This window comes from Camelus bactrianus, chromosome 12 (assembly GCF_048773025.1).
Source record: "Camelus bactrianus isolate YW-2024 breed Bactrian camel chromosome 12, ASM4877302v1, whole genome shotgun sequence".
NCBI lineage: Eukaryota > Metazoa > Chordata > Mammalia > Artiodactyla > Camelidae > Camelus > Camelus bactrianus.
The window spans coordinates 27,106,478-27,128,031 of NC_133550.1; the positions used below are offsets into that span (position 1 = coordinate 27,106,478).

At 43.7% G+C, this 21,554-nt stretch overlaps 1 protein-coding gene across 8 annotated transcripts in view; it reads right to left on the bottom strand.

The window, feature by feature from the left end:
• Positions 1 to 21,554, bottom strand: part of GRIP1 (glutamate receptor interacting protein 1) — a 615,139-nt gene that overhangs the window by 46,028 nt on the left and 547,557 nt on the right. For all 8 annotated transcript variants that reach the window (XM_074375094.1, XM_074375092.1, XM_074375093.1 and 5 more), the window contains 4 exons: positions 13,660 to 13,804; positions 11,421 to 11,560; positions 11,053 to 11,247; positions 483 to 639 (listed from right to left, as the gene is read on the bottom strand). In XM_074375094.1, coding sequence (XP_074231195.1) covers positions 483 to 639; positions 11,053 to 11,247; positions 11,421 to 11,560; positions 13,660 to 13,804 — 637 coding nt within the window. The remainder of the gene's footprint in view (positions 1 to 482; positions 640 to 11,052; positions 11,248 to 11,420; positions 11,561 to 13,659; positions 13,805 to 21,554) is intronic.

Sequence of the window (21,554 nt, forward strand, 5' to 3'; positions counted from 1 at the left end):
GAGAAATTGAACTTTTCTCTGAGAGAGGAAAACATATTTTCTCCAGTCATTATACACATCAGTATAGATCAGTTAAGTGCTATCACTTTTTATGAATTTCCTTAAAATAAAATTTTGGTAAGGAACAAACTGCTAAAACAGACCTGTCAGTTAAAAACAGGGAACCCTAATGTACCTTTTTTTTTTTAATGTAAGTTAATGTGAAACTACTTTCTAAATGAAAGGAGAGGGAACTAGTCAGTGTGAGGACATGGTTTATGGAAGTAGGTTTTCCCCACGTGCTACTGTTGTTTTCCTTGGGGGAAACTGAGCTCTTGCCCTGTTGTGTGGGTGTCCAGGCTCCCGCTGGGCAGGACAAGTCTTAGGGTCCCACCGTGGGGCTGGCATGACGGTCACCGCCGCTTCGTGTGAAGCTTCCATCACATCTGGCCCAAGTGACCTGGAGGCAGCTGGGACAGGGCAGCAGTCGGTGAGAACCTTACCCGCTGACTGTGGACCGCTCCCAGTCTTCGTTACTCAGCCCCACATCTGGGTAAGTCTGGCTTCGCGGCTTAGTGACTGGGGACAAACTGCCTCTCTGTTTGGGACTCCTCCAGTCATAGGTGTTGAAGTTGTAACCTGAGGCCTGAAGGCCAGTGCCTGAAACAAAAACAAGGCGTTATATTCTGTTTCTAGAATACCTCAAGAGAGGGCAGTTTGGTAACTTGTCTTTTCCTGTGGTTTCTGTGAGTTTGTTCAAAGGGGCCTGACTTAGAGCTGAATTTGGGATCACAAAAGCCGTTAAGACAATACTCAGGTCTTATATCAAAGACACATTCACACCTATGACCCCAACTGATTCTAACAACAACCTGGAGGAAAGAGGACCCTCAGACCCCAGCGGCGGGGCCACAGCGCTGCGCCCGTGGTTTCCAGGGCTCGGGCCCAGCGCCGGGCAAGAGATCTGCTAGCCCGAGGGGTACGCCCAGACCTGTATCCAACCCTTTCTAGAGCATGCCCCATAAAGTCGGAACCCTGACTTCGCTGCCCAGACACCCTGTGTCCACCTCCAGGATGGAGGAGGGCTTCTTGCCCAAGTCAGTCCTTCTGAGAGTGGAATTTGCCACCACATACGGGTTCCAGGCCCAAGGAGTGGCGAAGGGGCACTGGCTGCAGGGGTGTGAACCGGCCAAGACTCTGCTGGCTGGGCCCACAGATATCAGGGATGGGCCTGAGGATAACTTGATCCCATGGGAAGTGACACTGTGAGCGAGCAGAGGGTCGAATGACAACAGTAACAATAACAAACACAGGGTGGGCCTTCACTATGCACCTAGAACTTCACTACGTGCTCCATTTGTGCCTCCTCATTTATTCCTCATAGTTGCCTTTGAAGGTAGGTGCCGTTATTATCTGCACTCAAGTACTAGGGGTGTTCGCAGACTTTCTGGGGGATTCCAGTCCTAATTTTAGGAGAATCAGCTTTCAGATCCTCAAGTTCCACAAAAACCAACCTCGCTGAGAAAGCTCCGGGGGTCTGAGATCTGTCAACGCTCCCTTCTCACTTCCCTGTTCACAACTGATTTTGTGACCCTTTACAAATGAAAGACATATTTCTCATCCATCTCAAACCTTTGAAGGAGCTTGGCCCTGGGATATAAAAACTCCCAGGCGCCAAATCAAGGGATAATTAGGGAAAGCCCCGTCCCTGAGGGAACAGACCCAGCACAAGGCTCTTACCCTCTCTCATCATCTCTCTCTGCATCTCAGGATCAGAATTCAGAAGGACGGTTGTCAGGTTTAGGAGGTGGGCACATTATGATATTTATTTGAATTCCAAAACAAAGACTGACTTCCTTTCTGACAAGGAGTTATGTCTAATTAGCTTGATGGGTGACAGTGAGGAATGGCTTTGACAATTAGGTTATATAATGGACATTTTCCACAGATCTGGGCTTAATCTGTGGCTCCATATTTTGACAAAAAGATATTTCAAGCATCTTTGCCACACACTGAAAATGACAGTTTTTCCAAATATTACAATTTGGGGAGAAAAATATTAGGATGACAACTTTAAGTGTGTGGTGGGGTCAGCAGTTTTTCAAAATTCTTCTGGGTTGGGGGTTGTTCAGATGGGAGAGCAGGGGCTGTTGGTAGGTCTGAGTCCATGGTTCGTGCTGTCACCACCATCCATGGCTTCATCTACCACTTCAGGCTGTGACCCATTGTGTGTGTGTGTGTGCACTGACATGTGTGTACTGGGTTGCAATATAGTATGTATTTCTTACTATGTTTAAAAACACATAATATGGCAAACAGGCCAAGGGCCCCATTTTCACATACAATTAAATGACCCAACCACGTAAGATGACTATCTTCACGTCATCCCTTGTCTTGTCCTTCCCATTCACTTTCCCTCCACTTGTTCCGTCCTGTAATGCCATCCTCACTATCAGTTAGAGCCCAGAGAGAGCAGGGTGTCCAAGGAGAATGCTCTCTGATCAAAGAGATCTGATCTCCAGAACGCAGGGGAAAGCCCACAGCCGCAGGATGGAGAAACTCTACGGAACCTTCTGTTTCAGGAAACCAAGGAATAGAAGTCCGTATAGAATAGAAATATTTACAGTTCAATATCTTGTTTTCTTCCCTGGGTAACTGCAGAGTGTGGCTGGGTACCTGGGAAGAAATCCTGTGTGAGGAACGTGCAGCTTTCTGTCTAAAGAGCTGAACTACAAGAACACACGAGCCTCTTCTTGAAGGGGAGCAACCGAGCAGCAGCTGCATTTCTCCCGGCTCTGTCTGACAGGCTGCCCATTTTCCCCTTTGGAACCTAATAAACTAACCCCCAAATACGTGACGTCTCAGTTCTGGTGATTCAGAAAGAGTTGGGGAAGCCCACACCTCACTGCCCTTCACTGGCTTTAAACTTGCTGAGAGACAAATGCAAAATGGTGGTGTGCTGGGAGAGGGGGGCGGCGGCGGTGGCAGTATCCTTTTCTGAGACGCATTAACCCACCTGACCATTCAGTTCCCAGGGGAAATTCCAACATGTTTTAAACTGGGCAGATTAACTTTCTGATCTGCCTTCCAACTGTCGTAAGTAGTTCTTGATGACTCGGTCAAGAGTCTATCTTTTTGGCTCCCTCTGGCCCCATTCTCCCCCACTGCCGCTGCACTGTGTGTCAACAAACTGGGTCCCACTCCTGGGATGCACTGAGCTCTAAGGGGGCAGGAGGCCAAAACTGCACAGTTAGCTGACTGTAGCAGACCACTAATTGCCTATCAAAACATCCATTCTTCTCTTCATCCTTTTACCAGAAACCCAGTTTTTAGGGTGGGCATATTACTGCTCAGGATAAGGCCATATTTCTTAGCCTTCCTTGAAGCTAATTGTTAATTTCACTACGCAAAAAGTTCTGGCCTATGGTATGTAAATGAAACTTCTGGAAAGGTTCCTCACAACCCTCTTTCCTGATGCCTGGAATGCAGATGAAATGGCTGGAGCCCCAGTAACTATCTTGGACCAGGTGGCAAAACCAAGGTCAGAAGCCAAGTGCTAAGCATAATAGAGAAGAAATATTTAAGAGCATGGGTCCTTGATGGCACTGTGGAGTTACATACTAGCTCTGAAATGCCTACTTCTTGATGATTTAAGTCACTGTAATATTAGGGGTTTTAGTTCTGTTCAGCTAAGTCAAATCCAACTGATTTGCTGGGGTTACAGTTTGCTTTGTAGATCTGACTTCCTCCTCATTTAAGTCCCAGCATCAGACTTGGGTTGGAGTAGAGAAATGACAGTCCTGATTCTGGCTGTGAATTTAATCCAGCTTTTCTAACAACCCTCACTGGTCTGCCAAAAAACATACAAAACGTTGATATTTTAATTTATTGCTGACCCCAATTTCGATTTCTCAACTGATTTAGAATTGATAAAGGAAGGGACTTATTATCATCAAAAGACCTAGCGCTATTGGTACGCTAAAAAAGACGAAAGCTTGCTTAGAGAAGAGTGAGACGTTCAGGGTGTGGAGTAAAAGGTACTGCAAAGAAGTGTCAGGACATGAGATCAATAAAGTAGCTGGGGACTAGATTACAAAGAACTCTGTGTTTTAAACTGAGGCCCTTTGACTTTATCCTACAGCAACAGAGAACCATCAAAAGTTTTTTTTGTTGTTGTTGTTAGTGGCATTGCTTTAGTTTTTCTAAAGCTCACTGATAGTAACGTGGAATGGTAAGACAAAGTAAGATAAGCGAGGAACTAAATACCTCAGGCCTGAGAAGGATTTCTAAAAAAGGCAATGGCAGTGAATGGAGAGACGTAAGATGTTGGGCTGGTAGAAAGCAGGAAGATGCCAGGGTCCTGGTAACACTGTGCGGCCACCTGCCTCCTCCAGCCCTTTCCTACAGTGGGAGCAAAATACCTTCCATCTTGTTTAAACACCATCTTTTGTATTTTCTTTTATCTGTAGGTGAATTTAGCCCCTAACTAACGTAGGTGGATGATGATGGCATAATTTTAAGTAGGGAATATCTGAGGGAAACAAGGTTTGGGTAAAGGCAAGCTGGTTGACATAGCTGAGATGCTAACAGGCCCTGAGGAATACCCCTTCATACCAGGAATCAAACTTAAAAGCCATGGAAAGAATAAAGTATATGAGGCAGCCCAGGTGCCAGAAAAATCAACTGCCAGAAGGTTGATTCTGAAAGTACTTCTGAAAGTTGATGGAATCTTGGCATAGTAATTTTTATTTTTGGGTAACTACACCTCAGATATTTGTAACATTCTGATACTCCAGTATTTTCGTATTTTGTTTTTAGTACCACAATATTGTGAAGATAAGTATCTTCCATTTGAGCTCTTAATTCACATTCACTTTTAATTTACAAAAGTGAACTAAGCAATGCTGGTTCATATTCATAAAGTTTAAAGTCAGAGAATGGTTTTGAAATTCAACCTTCAACTCTAAAATTGTGATTGGAGCTCCTGCCATTACTTAGTTTCATTTTTGGAAGCCAATTTTAGCATAGGAGAGTGAGCCAGATAATTTCCTGCCAAGTTTATTTCTTAAGGACCCAATTTTGTTAAGAATAAGAAAATCAAATCATACATTTATGTAACTATTTGTAATTGGTCTTGCCAAGAAACATTCGATGTGTTTAGATGAGACTGTGGTTTTAAAATGGCCAAGCAAAGAGAGTTCTATCTTCTCTTAGAAATCACCCCGAAACAAAAAGGGATGACAAGTAACAGAATGTAAATTCCGTCTTCGGCAAAACTCGAATCTGGAACCATAGTATGTGGGGGACGTTACCAAATTCTGCGAAAAGTCAAACGGGGTGTGGGGGCTGGTGGTAAGAAGCCAAGAGGAGACACCTATAGGCAGAGATTTGGGAGAGCGCCCGGTCCTCCATCCAAAGCAGGGGTCGTGGCACAAGGCAGGACACTCATGCTTTGCTTGGAACACTAGGATGGACTGTATTGATTGGCGGCAGGAAGTGCCCTAGACGCAATTTGGCGCCAGGGAAAATCCAGGGAGGTGGGCTGAAAGACACCTCCAGAGGTGCCACAGACTGCTCGATGCCATCTATCCGCGGACAGGCTGGCAGAGCTGAATTCAGCACTGTTGGCAGCCAACCTCTGCTGACCTCTGCTGGCTGCAGAAGAATGCACTCATCACGAGTACTGTGAACGGGGTGGGGGTGGGGGGTAAATGTTGCACACTTCCAATTCAGGAAGAAGTCATCTCACTTAAAGAGAAATTTAACTTAATTTAAAAGGGACTGGCATAAGATATATACCAAGTTAGTAAAAAAAAAAGGAGGGAAGGAACAGAAAAACAAAGCAATAGCAGATGAAGGTCACTCTTGAGAAAAAGACTGCCATGGAGCAAAGGATAAATCTGACCAAGTATATCATCACAGGATTAAAGAGTACACATTGAAACCACCATCTCTATAAAACAAGAGATCAAACAGAGATATAAGCGCTCAAGGAAAGTTGGGCAAGGCAAGATCATAGAAGGAGATGAAACACAAGCCTGCAGAGATCAGCAAAGAAATGAAAGAGAAGCTCCCGCCCCCCCGTACCCCCACGGGAGAGAGTACAGCTGAGTCTCCTGCTCTGGGACGCACTGTGTTGTTCTCTCTAACGACATTAAAGGAAAGTTAGACTCTCTGACTGTACATACTGGTGTCTTTTTGATCAATCACCCCATCTTTTATGAAAACTACAAGGAAACATGGAAATAAATTATACATTCAATTAAATTATGCATTCAATTAAAGTCATAAACAGAACAAAACCTAAGAAAAACAGAATAAAGTTAATCAAGCTAAAAACAAAAATTCATTTTCAAAAATCAGAGTGGAACGAATAACTAAATCCAAGTCAGTTCTTTGGAAAAAAAAAATGTAAAAATAAACCACTACCAATGTAATCATGGGAAAAAAGAATTAAAGGATAAATACACCAAATACTAAACAGTATTGGGGATGTAATTACGGAAACCAAGAACATTAAAGGAATCAAACAGAAGATTATGTAATTGTACACAAATACATTTGAAAATCTGGATGAAATGGAGGGTTTTTCTTTTTCCTGAGAGAATACAGATGATCAAAAGACCTCAAAAAGGACCCAGCAATCCCACTTCCAGGTATATATCAGAAGGAAGTAAAATCTGTATCTCAAAGAGAAGGCTTAACTCCTATGTCGTTGCATCATTATTCACAATAGCCAAGATATGGAAACAACCTAAGTGTCTGCCAATGGATAAACAGATAAAGAAGTGTGGGGTAGACACACGCACGCACACACACACACACACACACACAAGGGAGACTCTTCAGCCATAAAAAAGAAGGAAATCCTGCCATTTGCAACAACATGAATGAACCTGGAGGAAATTACGCTAAATGAAATAAGCCAGAGAGAAAAAGACAGATATTGTATGAGCTCACTTACCTGTGGAACCTAAAAATAAAGTCAAACTCATAGAAACAGAGTAGAATGTGGTTGCCAGGGGCTGGGAAGTGGGAGAAATGGAGAGATGTGGGTCTAAAGGTACAAACTTTTATTTATAAGATAAAAAAGTTCTGGAGGTCTAATGTACATCCTGGCAACTACAGTTACTAGTACTGTACTGGCTACGTGATGCTAAGAAAGCAGCCCTCAAGGCTTCTCGCCACAGGCACATACAAATGGTAACTATGTGAGGGGATGGATGTGGTGATCAACTTGGTGGTAATCATTTCACACTATATGTATGTAGCAAATCATCACACTGTACACTCCAAATACATACAATTTTATCTGTCAATTATTACTCAATAAAGCTAGAAAATGAATTGAAAAGAAAGAAATATCTAAAGATGACATATGATGGCATAAGACTACGTCACTTGAGTCGGAAATTGCAGACATCACAAGAGCCTCCCCGTCCATGAGTACGACAGAGTCCAGGTAGCACCAACGTGTCAGTCTCCCCTTGTATTGACTGATCTTTGCAAACGCAAAGGGAAGTAATTACAGGGTTTTCTCAGAGTTTGAAGGAGTGAATAAATAAGACAAGGGGGCCAAAAGCACAAGATCTTGATAAGACAGAAGGGCATGGATGTAAGGCTCAAGAAAAAGGGGAGAAACAGGGAAATATATACAAGATCTTGTGGTGGCTCACAGAAAAAAAATGTGACAATGAATATATGTATGTTCATGTATAACTGAAAAATTGTGCTCTACACTGGAATTTGACACAACATTGTAAAATGACTATAACTCAATAAAAAACGTTAAAAAAAAAAAAAAGAAAAGAAAAAGGGAAGTAGAAGAAACTAACCTAGAGGCAGACTAGACAAAGTTTGCAACCTCGCGCTGCACAAGAGAGCAGAGAGTCATCCCACTGTGAGACTTCTTTAAATAGCGTCCTTTCTCTGCCAGCTTTGACGACTCCGACCCTTTTCCCTTTCCATTAACTAAGTAACACTTCACACTGTTGGTACTTGGTAATTGTCTGGCCCTTCAGCTGGGTAACCTCCACCACAAGAAAAAGGACCATGTCTCTTTTGTCCAACATTGTATACCCACCATACACTGGCCCTAGAGTGTGCCAGGCAGGCAATGCCTATTTGCTGAATGAATGAATGGGCCAAGCCTGACATTCTGAACTATAGAAGCAGCGAGCAATAAGGAATGTGGCTGCAGAGACATTAATTCCTGGCCTAAGGAAGAAGATGTGCATGGTGGAGGTACAACATCCTACTGGCAATGGGGCAACTATTCTAGACTTAAAGGTAAAAGTCTCCCTGAGATATGGTAGACAGTCTGCTGAGAGGCTGCGGGGACGAGATGGAGAGGCAATCTACATCTCACAACACGATACATAATAGAAAAAAAAAAGTATGGTTCTATGTTTTGCTTTTCAAAAGTCAACTTCACAAGCACTACCTGGAGAGATCTGGTTTAACCCAATACCACAAGTAAATGGGGGATACACAGACCGAGGTCTTGGAGAACAATAAGCTCAAGATGAGCGACAGATAGGCTGTGACCACCGAAGTGCTCACGTCAAGCTGGGCTGCACTGATGGGTTCTTTCGTCTTCAGTGGTGAAGGTGACAGGCCTGAGGTGCTCTGGGCTGCCAGACTGTGGTATGGCTTTCCTTTCTGACTGCTACAATTTCCTAAGGAGAGAGTTAAACTTGAACATATGCAGAAGAGAGGCTCCCAGGATGGAAAGCTACTCAAAAGTAAGTTACGTGAGGAACAGTGAAAGGAACTCAGGCTATTTTGCTTTGAGAAGGAGAGACCCAAAGGAGGCATGAGAGCTGTCTTTGAGTATCTGAAGGGCTGTCAAGTGGAGGAGGCTTTAGTCTAGTTCTGAATGACCTTGAGGGTAGAATTAGGAATAAAAGGCAGAAGCTACAGGCTGACAGATTTCCGCTCAGTACAAGTCAGAACTCCGAGCCGTCAGAGCTCTGCACAGGGAGACGGGAGCCTTGGCAGCTGGGAGGAGCTGGTCGCTGTGGGCGCTCCAGCCCGTGCAGCGTGACGGCTGGACAGACTGCCAGACATCAGACTAGCTGACTTCAAATTCTCTTCCAACACCAAAATCCTGTGATTTTGACTTCTGTGTTCCTTACGAGAATCACTTGAGATTACTTATGTGAAAGTGCTTTGTAAACGCTGTAGTGTTTTGCAAACACGAGGTACTATTACTAATTTCTCACCACCTTGGAGGATGTCAACTCCATCCATCCCAGTGGCCATTTTCTCTATTTATTTCTTCTCTCTTTTCAAACTCGTACCGATTTTTAATTTATAAATGCCAAATTTATTGCTATTATGACTATTATGTCCTGTCTAGGATTTCAAATTTTTCAAAATCCTTCATGAATAACAAATGGTCCTTCATCTTTTACTAATGAGAGAAAGGCCTGATATTCAGTACGCTAATCAGGGGCCTGATCTTACTGAGGAAAGGGACAGAACAGCCAAGTCTGCACCCGTCACCAGAGGGGCAGAACTCGTTATAACCAACAGCGAGCTCACAAAAATCTGTGTCACCAAAGAGTCTCCACATTAACAGAAACACCACAAACACACACACACATGAGTAAATAAACCTCGGCATTTACTCTGATAGAACCTGACTTGTGCCCTTTGTCCACAGTGTCCTCTTGGGGGGGCGCACCAACTCTCTGGGGATAATCATATCTGTTATTTTGTGGCATAACTAACTTGTTACAAGCTATCACGGTTTGGAAGTTTTACTTGCCAGATAAATGAAAGTCCCAATTCTGTTTCGGCTGTTGAAAATATTTTCTCCACTTAACTCCAATATCATCTCTAACAAGTAATGACTTGATAACTTTGAAATAACATTTCTTTTCATTTTTCTCTGCCCTTTGTGGGATTTAACAGAAAGTAATGGAGGCAGGGGCCGACAGAAGAAAACTAGGAGAAGCAGGGAGACAGCAAACTGGATACAGACCCTCCTCAAAAGTGGTTAAGTGACAAAGCAACCCTTACACCCAAACACGTGTTCTCCAAACTGTCTATTTTATTCTCTGACTTAAACTGGCAGCAGAAAAGGGATTCGGAGGCTGCAATGTATACAAAGCATCAGAGAGACAGTAAGGCTCAGATAAGGAGAAATACAGAGACATTCTGACACACTTGTCTTTTGATGCTATGTATCACTGGGAAGGAAACAGATGTTTAAAAGAAGCATTTCGTTTATACTCTGTCATCAGTCTAGTACTTTTTGTGTGTTTATATTCTGTTAGTGAGATTTAACTCTTTTTTTTTTTGAGAATTATGTCTTATTTGGCGGACTTTCTGAGGACTTTAAGCCCAGGAGATAGCCTCTCAGAGAATTCCAAGGGACTGCTCCAAAGAGGTAAGGGAGGAGCCAGGATATGTGGGCATTTTTGCAACAAAGACTAGGTAGCCAGAACATCAAAAGATTACTGTGAAATCAAATCGAGGTTTAACTTTTAATATAGGTTATACTTCATCACATGAAGATGATGTCTGTGAAGAAAAATCTACCATATACTTTTAATACTTTTTAATATCTTCTTATATATATTGTGATTACAACTCTCTAACGATGGGTATTGGGGGAATGCCCTCCAAGTTTCAGTTACCAGTTAGCAAGAGGCAGGAATAAATGGGGTCACAAGTCATTGCTAATTTCTCTATACACTTCCAGCACTCCTCAGTCCAACTTTGCAGAAAGCTTGCTAAAAATGTAAGACCACGGTGCTGGTCTTCAGCGAACCACTTTATTAAACGGTTTGCCTCATATTCATCTATGTTTAAAAGATAAGATCTGGCTTGAACACGTGGACAGCACTGGGTCTAATGGGGCCTGCTAGTGTCTGATGAACGTTCACGACCTATCAGCATTAAGCAGGAGAGAGTGCAAAGCCACCACATTCCATGTGCTCCATAGGGTCGTACTGACGCAGACACAAGTGAAATAAAGATATTCTCAGGGAGGAGAAGGTGGATCTTTGAGAAACGTGAGCTTTACCAATGACAAATTTCATCTTCCTCAAGGCTAGGACATACCTTGACTCCCATAGCTGGCCTCGATTCCAGAGCCATCCCACGAGTCCACCGCACTGTCCACACTGGGCACAGTGGAGGGGTAGGTGTCAGTGAGTTTCCCTGGCTTCTGGGCGGGAGAGGAGTCCTCCTCCACATCTCCCAGGTCACTCACGTGGCTGGGAACGGGGAATTTCTTGGGACTCGATGCTGGCTGGGCTTTAAAGACAGGAAAGGAGCTTAAGTGTCAGAGTAAGTTGAAAGAGAAAGATACTCCAACCCTCCCTGGCTGGAGAGTCATTTTCCTAGAAATACACACGTAGACAGTTGCTCATTCTTTTAGGGCAAGAAATGCACTGGAAATCCTTAATTGTGGCTCTCGCCCCACTCACCATCTGTCTGCTTCTTAATTTTCAAGGTGACAGTCTCTCCTGCCATCTGTAACAAATGGATGGCTTCACTCAGAGGCTTCCCTTTTAAGCTGCTGCTGTTGATGGCTAAGATTCGGTCTCCTATGTGGATCGCGCCAGTTCTGAAACACCAAACAATAACAAAAAAGGTAGACAGAATCCCTGAACGCTACTGAATATAAGTTCTCTGACATATACTGTATGTTCATAATAATAAAGATTTGGCAAGGGTCTCTAGAAGCCACACCTTGCTTTCTCCTGGGCAATGTTATAAGATAACTGTATCTGTTGTGAATTACTTTTTAGTTTCCAATAAAATCAGAAAAATTGTTTTAATTAGTATTTAAAATGGACTTGTTTGCTTTTTAAATTCCAAGAAAGCTGAGTCATTTGATATCCCTCTTAAAAATCCTAAGGGTATGAACAATGTTGGACAATAAATGTAGTGATGTTTACTGTGGAGCAGTGCTTCTTCCTACAGATTTAAGACACTGAACACAATTGGCATCCCAGTTTATCAGAAGTGAGGCTCAGACCCAGGACACTGTGTGGCAGGGCTCCCCCTGGTGGCAATTCCAAGGATTGAACTCAGGAATCTGAGTCCAGCTCTGCCACCCATCAGGGCTGTGACCTGGGCAGCTTCTTTTCACCTCTCTAGGAGTCAGTTTCCTCATCACTACAGTGGGGACAGTTATTTCACGGGAAGCTCTGAAGACCAAACAGGAAAACACTTCTAAAGGGCCTAATACACTGCTTGAAACACGGAAAAGGAAAATTATTAATCAATACACTAATAAGCCTTTGATCTTCTCCTTTCTCTTCCCATCCTCTCTTAATTCTGAACCAGCAGGTTGGGATTTATAATTCCGATGTTCACCATCTTTGTTTGGAAGCACTGGGTAGGGGAAGGGATACATTCACAGCAGTCAAACTCAGGAACGGTTTAAAAACTCAGATCTCTCCACCCGGGGTTGAGGGACAGAGTGTGGGAATCCCACGTGCTGGCCTCCGTTGTCCTGGCTCTTTTTAGACACCCGGAGTGAAGGAAGCCCACCTCACAGGCTCTTGTGACTGGGTGGCGGGACCACAGCTTGCTTGCTCCTGGGCAGCAGCCACCAGGGCAACAGAGGTGACACCGGGTCACACAGATTATGAGGGGCTGGCCTAACAGGTCGACCAACGCACCTACTCTCAAGGGATTTTTTTTCCCCCTAAAAGAAAGAGATTGATTCATTCTTTCATAAAGAGACTCTGGTTTATCAAAAGTCCATGTTGTGAGCTCTAGAACCACTGGCCTGCTGAGTCAGCTCAATATTCATCTCTCCCTCGCTGTCTCTCTGACAGAGCTGCCTAGAGCTGTCTCTCTGACAGAGAAACCTGGGGCAGGAGGACCCCCCGAGGAATACCATATCACAGGTGTCTCTGCTAATATCAGAATCTGCTATTCCAGTAGGGCAGCCCTTTTGGAGCTACCTCAGAGCCCTCATCTGACAGATGAAGATGCCGGATCTGCTGATTTCTAAGGTACTTTGCAGCTCCAAAATTCTGCGATGCTGCGTCTCTACTTCATAAGCCGCTGTCTTCAAGTGTCAGCATGAACACGGAGAGTGCACGCCTGAGCTAGGTTACTGGCAGACAGATCTGGTCATGGGGTTTGGAATATGTCCTACCACGTGTCTTGGAAAGAAATACAGAGTAATGGGGTGGGGGAGTGGCAGTGGGGGGTGCATGCAAATGGAAACAAACTGCCAAAGGGACACATGGGCCTTTCAAATTACAGGATATGATTAAGTCACTACACTGTTTCCTGACATCTCTGGGGACGAAGCTTCTGTCACCCTCTCCCGAAAACGTGGCAGCTAGGCCCAGTCCCTGTCAGTTAACAGGCTCAGCAAATGCTGGCTGAATTGAATTGGACAAGCCTTTTAACCTCCCTGAACTTTAGTCTCCTCCTCTCAAAATGGACACAGTATCAATCTGCCTCTAGTTGACTGCGGTCGGTTTATACCTTTCTGGAGACTGATATCCACGCTAAGCCTATGAAGATTTCTGCTTCCTGTAAGATGCCCTTCAAAATCAAGTCGGAACTCTGCCCGAGAGTTCTCAAGCTCTAAAATCAATCCTTTGTGCACACAGAAGAGGGGAGCATGTTTGTATGTGGCTGTGAGGACGGAAACCCATCTCAGACACAGGTAACTGCAGCAGTTCCTTCGAATGTTACCTTTCAGCTAATCCCCCTTTAGTGAGGCTTGAAATGATTATCGGATCAAACGGCTCTTCAGTTCCTGAAATCGTGATGCCAAGGGGCCCCCCATAGCGCTTAAGCTCCACGGTGTAAATAATTGCTCCGGAACTTTCTTGCTCATCTGCAATAGATGCCAACGAGTCATAATCGGTTTCTTCGGAAGATGCAGAGTAACAAGACACGCATATTCATACATAAAATAAGAAATTCAGAATATCGTCAAAGCATTATGTCTCAGAAAAGAACTATTTGGGGAAGCAGCACTTCCTTCGTAGGATACGACAGTCTGATGTAGGGAGGTAGCTGTCACCAGTGTCAGGGAAGGGCATCTCTGCCTGATGACTTAAAGCTGTGAGTGGGCCACTCAGCCGGCACTGCAGGCCCTTTAAGACGATGTCCCTGCCCAACAGGGCTTGCCCAGCATTTGTGGGTGTGCCACAAATATCTGGGGACTGAACACATGGCGGAGAAGGCAATACTGGTGGAGAGAGTCAGATCGGGCCACACAATTCCTATTTGCAGGCTTTACAAGCAAGCTCACTTCCAGTGTAGAAGAGTTGACTTTACTCATGGTTGGAGTGAACTTTAATATATCCATGGTTAAGTGGGGCTTAGAGAGGTTGGCTCGGAAATCTAGAACCCCTTACCTATCACTCCACCGATTGTGTCTCACCAAGTGAATCTGATTCACAAACACATGGATGTTAAAATAGAGCGCTGAAGGATTGCCTCCCCTCTGTTCTTGAGATGAGGAGCCGTGTAAGTCATGTTTTACTAGCACAGATCAGGCTGTCGCACTGTCATGAACTAATTTTCACTATTTAATGTAAGAATGAAGGAAAACACCTCTAAGTGTAGTCTGCCTAAAGCAGTGACTGGAAAGATGTCATGGGACACCTTCAACATGGTTGGGTGTTTTGACTGTGTCAAGGTTGCAAATAGGAAGTCTCAGAATTCCAAGGATTTTGTTTGCTTATGACATACTTAGAGTTCTTGAGCATTTCTTGTTTTATTCCTCAGGTCTGGGAGCTGTGAATGGTTAAGGAGCTGTTTCATTTATTGTTCCTAAAGATACAATGAAATGGTTCGGTAGATACTTAAAACAAAATAGTCAGTTTTTATAGTTAGGCAGTATTCTAGTGAAGCATTAACACAGTCCCATTTCTGCCATGAGCAGCTGTTCATTTATGATATAAGACCCTAAAATAAGGAGGAATGGAAAAGCTTGAATTAACAATTCAATTATCTTTGGGTGTGCAGTGAAGAATTATAACGAATATAAAATGAAAGGTCTACGGAGGAATGTGGGAAGCGGTGCGTACCCTCCTGCCAGCACTTACTTCCCTTCTGGCAGTGGATTGGGAGCTCTGGAATGTACCCATTGCCTCCACTTCCTCAAGGCTCTAGCTACTCTTAAGAAGCTCCATACATACATTTTTCACAGAACCAGAACAAATAATCCTAAAATTTAAATGGAATCACAAAAGACCCAGAATTGCCAAGGCATTACTGAAGAAAGAGAATGAAGCTGGAGGAATAACCCTCCCAGACTTCAGACAATACTACAGAGCCACAGTGATCAAAACAACCTGGTACTGGTACAAAAACAGACATATGGACCAATGGAACAGAACAGAGAGCCCAGAAATAAACCCACAGACTTTTGGTCAATTAAGCTTTGACTAAGGAAGGAAGAATACACAATGGAGAAAAGACAGTCTCTTTGACGAGTGGTGCTGGGAAAGCTGGACGGCGGCATGTACATCAGTGAAGTTAGAACACTCCCTCACTCCATACACAAAAATAAATTGTGATGATATTTAGTTATGCATTTTAGAAGTCTTTTATAAGAGTATTATTTAGAATATGTTAGTAGTATTTGCAAGATGGAATGATGTGATATTTGGAATTTCTTCAAAGTAAGTCAGTGTGTAGGTGAGGGAGTGGAGCTGAAGCAAGACTGATGCTAGGTGATGTATGATGATTCATTATACCTTCTCCCTCTATTTTAAAATATATTTTCACAGTAATTCTTTAAAAAAATATATTAATTCCCTTAGATACCCCATACAGATGTCTTGAGTAAACAGATATTTAAGTAGTCCGGCTTCTTCACTCTCACAGATGATGGTGGTGGTGGCTGGCCGTCCACTGTCTCACCCAGACCCTCTGACCCATCTGCCCACGGGCAAGTTCCCAGAGCATCCCACTGCCGCTGCTCCTGAGGAGGCCCCAACTCCGCTCTGCCTGGTTTTTCACAGCAACGGTTTCTTCCTAAATTGTTTTCCTACGGGGCACCCAGCCTTTGTCCCTCTCCCCCAGTCCTGTCAACACTTAACACTTTCTCTTTTCTTCCCAGAATATTTTTAAAGCATACATCTGAACGTGTTACTTTCTTACTTGAGGCTTTTCATCACTTCCCCAATTCCTGAAGGATAAAATGCAACCCCTTGGCAGGAACTAGGCTGGAGCCTCTACGTCCCCAGAGGCTCCACCATCCTTTCCCATCCCAATCCAATCTCCCAATCTCTCTCCCCACTGAACCACCCATGGTTCCTTCAAAAGCACTTTTCTAACATCTTTAACCTTCTGCATCTTACTCCCTGGGCACAAACACCTTTCTTCCCCTGGGGAATTTCTATTCTCACTTTAAAACTTGGCTCAGATGTCTTATCTTTCAGGAAGCCTTCCTGGCTCCTCAGATGTGACTAGAGACCTTTCCTATGAGATCCTGCAGTTCCTGTGTATCTTCAAGTGTTTCTCAACTTCTTTTTTTAAAATTGTTGCCTCCTGTCTTCCCGCCGAGGAGAAAAATTAAGTTAAATTTAAATTCTCCCTAACAAGACAAATTAAAAATGAAGGATTTGGTCAGGGAGAGCTGAGCTTTGGAGGGTCACAAACCATAATAACATAATATTTAAGATTCTTTGCTTCCTGAGAACCAGTTTTTGCCCCTGTCAGGAATGCATGTCCTAGTATATATTTTTCACTCCATGTTTTGATGATCTTTCTGTGTCTCCTTCATTAGAATAGGATTGCCTTGGAAACAGATTTTTTATCTTCACATCCCCGGAGTCTAAAACTATGCCTGACGCCAAGGAGACTCCAGGAAATGCCCAAATGAGCAAAAGGACAAACGACTGTTAGCACTGCAGTCAGTGGTTCCCCGCTTTGTGGGTCACCCTCCTCCCTGCTACTCCAAGGTCTAGTTTCCTTCTCCAAGGTGGACGCAAACCCAATCAAGATCATTTAAAGAGCAAGATTAAAGCCTGGGCTGTCACAGTGGCGACCACGAATCTAGCACATGCTCCCTCCATCGCCCCAGGAGGGTCTGAGCCAGCTTCAGGCTGCACTTCCAAATCCATCTGCCTTCTCAGGCGTCGGCCCAGCTGGCAGCTGTAAGGCCCTGAAGCTTAGGAGGAAAGTGCTAACTGCCATTTATGCTCAGACCATTTTGGAGGTGGAAGCACTCCAAGATGCTCTCTCCTTGAGGCTGCTCCAGCTCAGAAAGGAGCAACTGGAGTGTCGAATCAGCACGGAAACTTTCTGAGAAGGAAAAATGCAGGATCACCAGTAAGTTTCAAAGTGAGCCTCAACAGATGTTAATGATATTATGAACAGCTTGTATATTACAACAGAAGGTTTACCACTATTAGTGGAAGACAGGAAAGGGGGCCAGCCGACTTGTTTGTTCTGCTCAGCTCTAGTTAAGAAAATTAATGGGACCACGGAACAGATGCAAAATTGCAGCATCACTTATCTGCAACGCTATTTTCAGGCTCCTTGAGTGCCGCCTGTTTAACAAAATGGATGCTATCTGGCTTGAATCCGCAACGGCAGCTGCTTCTGTGGCCAAATCGGAGGCTTGGATTTGGGAGAGAGCCTTTGGCATGCATAAATGTACAGGTCAAGCAAAGTTCACTTCAACTAAAAGTGATGGAACTCATTTCGCAGAGGATGGCACCAATTCTCGGAGGTGGACAGACCTGAGAAGATAAACTGTTTAGAACGACACCCTCTACAGCTTCCTCACTGTTGTGAGGTCATTCTACCTGGCCATCTCAAGATAATGTTCCAAGGCGTTGCTGAGCATGTAAGAGTAGAATTTGCATTTCCTTAGGTAAGTGATCATTTATACATCTCCAAGTCAGGCTGCCTCATGACAGTGCTTTCCCAAGGGTAGTCTTAGGACCAGCAATTTCAGCCTTATCTGAGAACTTGTTGGAAAGACTAGTCCTCCGCTCCATCCCAGACCTGTAGGAATCTGAAACTTGGGGGGGGGGGGGAGTCCAGTCACCTGGGTTTTAACTGGCTCTCTGGGTGACTGTGAGGCTGACTTGAATTTAAAAGTCATTACCACTTTAGAAGGGAAGAGTACTTTTTTGGAAAAAATTTCGTATCATAGGTTCTTGCAGCCATGCTCTTGCCAAAACAACCCGTCACCACTCCCAGCACAGCCAGGATGGCTCTTGGTTGCTTGTGATGAGGCATTGCTGCCACTTCAATCTAGATTTGAGGGGGAAAAAAAGCAGCTGCAAATTAGCTGGCTTAACACTGATGAACTGAAAGAAAATATGAAAGCCCAAATCTTTGGAGGGCAGATTTAACTGGTACTAAGGCTAAAACTCTGTTTGGAAATGTGAAAAGGTAATTTGCTTTGGATGGGACAAGCTGCAGCCTAGAAATGTTTCTCTATGCAGATTAGAGCCCATGAAGGGAAAATACTGAATTTATAGTCTCTGCAGACATGCTATGTATTAGAAGTGAGGGGCTCTGAAGCAAGAGAGAAATCATTAGCAGCTGTGTAGTTGACTGGCACAAAGGCAGTGATACAAAGCAGGCCCTTAGGAATTATCTGGGACAGACTTGGAAGCCTCCATCTCTTTTCTCCCCACAATTCTCCCAAATTCTCTACTGTTTTGCTTCAAGGCTCCTTCTCAGATCTCCAAACTCCCCCCTCTTCATCTGCATTGGATCTAGATGCAGTCAAGGCAAAACTATAGATCTTATTTCAAAGGGGTTATTTGCATCTTTGGGGACCTGGGGATTAGCGAGCAGCAACTGTTCTGGAGGCTTGGACCCAGACAAGCACCATTTGGTGCTACTTGGTTTATGTTCCTGTGGGAACATGAATTTGAATTTGGGGTGGGGGGCAGATCCCTACAATTCCAAGTGCTCCAAAAGATTTGGCCATTGTGAAAAATAAAGCTAAAATTAATTTTAAAGGCTTCCTAATAATGGTTGTTGATAGCATTCATTGCGCCTTACTTGGTGCTGTACATAATTGCTGAATGCTTAAATATATTGCCTCCTTTGACACTTAAAACAGCCATGTGAAGGAGGCATTAAGTGGACATGACGGATGAGGACACCGATGGTCACTGACCAAACACTGTGGCCTCACCCCCCTGCTTGAAGTCTTTTAATGGCTCTCCATTGGCTTCTAGGGTAAAGTTTAAATTTCTTAACATGGTTTAGAAGGACCATAATGATCTGTCTTCAGTACATCCATCTACTCACCCACTACCAAGTCCTTATACATACTTTTCGCTTCAGCTGTGTTGCTACCAGGACGTGCCACACTCTCTGACTTCCCTTTGGCTCACACTCTTCCTGTGGTTAATTCTAACAACACTTCCCAAGTACATTGAAGACCAAGGTCGTTAGAAGCATTTCCTTGAGCTCCGAGGCTCCAGTGGATACCCTTACATTCTTAACATTTTGTGTATAACCTAGAACATGCATCATATTGTTAATCAGTGATTTTCTTCTGTTTCTCCTACGAGGTGGTAACTCCTATAAGGGCAGAGATTGTGTCCCTTTTTGTCTAAGAACTCGCAGTCCCGAGCACCTTCCAGACACTAAATAAACGCTGACGGCATGACTGCATGGAAAACAAAGACTTTAACAGCGTTTGAGAATGGTTCTGCCGTCTCCTTGCGTAAAGTACAGGCAGAGCAATGAAATGAGCGCAGCTGGACGATGTGCTTACAGTTTGAAGCAACATCTGTTAAACTCAATTGCAGTATTAACCGTCTTAGGAAACCAAGTTGTGTCAAATACGGTTATAAACTTTCTGTAACTGATGAGTGAACCGAGGATGGAGAGGAGCAGACGCTTAAGGAAAGAACTGGAAGACTCCTGGAGTAGGGAAAAGTCCAACACTAGCATGAGCAATGTTTTAGGGAGTGGGGAGTATGTACTGAATACTACCATCCTAAAGTACTGAGACAAAGGATGGCAGCAATTCAAGCCACCAGCTTAATTTCAGATTCAGCACAGTATCAAACTCCCACAATCAGTGACTGCCGTACGATTAATGCTTATTTCCCACTCACTGATATCTCGACCAAGGACCAGAACTAACCTGGGGAAAGGCACTTCAGGATGCAATAATAATAAAAACAGTTCCCCGTTACTGAATACTGACTGTGCCAGTAAATCTCTCTCTCAATAAGCCCCAACAGCTCCCTGAGGTGGGTATTACTATGTGCACGTTACTGAAAATGGAACTGAATCTCAGGCAGGTTAAGTAATTTGCCCAAACTCGTGCAGCTCGGATGTGTTAAGAGCTGGACTTTAAACGCAGGCCTGATTTTAAAGTGTGTGTTCTTTATGACTACTTAGTCTGCCTTGAACTAATCTGTACCCAGGTTTTACATTTTGAGTAACTTCCCCTCTTTGCTTTGCTCAATAGAAAAGCATTCGGTTACTCAAATTATACTTACCTTCTCAAGGGGGAAGAGGATATAGAAACACTCAGATTCTTCCAAATCAATGATCAGATTATAATTTTCAAACCTGCTATGAAAACATGCCTGAATGAATATATATTTTAGTATGCCAACTTGAGAAAATCTGGTTTGGGTAAATGTGTCTCTTGCACTCATATTTACAGTCTTTTAAAAAATTATTTATTATTTTTTAGTGGGGAGGAGGTAATTAGGTTTTTATTTATTTATAATGGAGGTACTGGGGATTGAACCCAGGACTTTGTGCCTACTAGGCACACACTCTACCATCCTATTTATAGTCTTATTTTGGGTAGGTGCCTGGTTTTCAATGGAAGGATTTAGGATTTTTAAAACTGGACCTCTTAAAAATCAAAAAAAAAAAAAAAATCTAACAAGTGTGATCATTACCATAATATTAGGCATAGGGACTATCGGGGGGAAGATCCAAAGGGGAAAAAAATGAGCCAAAGGAACAAAGCAACTGAAAGTAAGAGCTGGCTCTCCAAGTGCTCAGTTCTTGTTTCTGAAACCTCTCCTAGTGTCTGCACAGCCTGGCTTTGGACCTGGGAACGTCGCCAACCACGAGCACCATGCATATTCATCTCTGGCTTGACTTTTTCACTCTGCAAGGAAGGTAGCTGAGATCTGCTTAGCTTGGCAAATCATGCAAAAGGGATTTCTCTGCAGGGCTTTGCCTCTTCACTAGGACAGAACCCAGCCTGATGCTGGAGGCTTTATCCTTCTTTTTAAATACATCCCCCAAAGAAAGTGCCATTGAAACATGCTTGTAAGGAGAGAAATGCAAATGTTGGTGCAGGGCAGTAACTAGTGGAAATCTAAGCATATTTTAAAACAGTCATTATAAACCAGCTGTACTGATGGGTCTAACTACCAAGTTGTTTTGACTTTGAATAGGGCTCATGAACGCCTGGCCTGACACGACCAGGAACTCTGGATCTAGAGGATTAGATTCCACGAGATTCCAGGATATTGACGATAGCCCATTATTGGTGGGGATGACATGATATCCAGTAGAAGCACTCTTAATCAATCTCCCTTTAACCAATCTACTGGATTACTTGTGACTCTCCATCCTCTTTGTAAAATATACTGACCAATGCCTTTGAATGCTCCAGA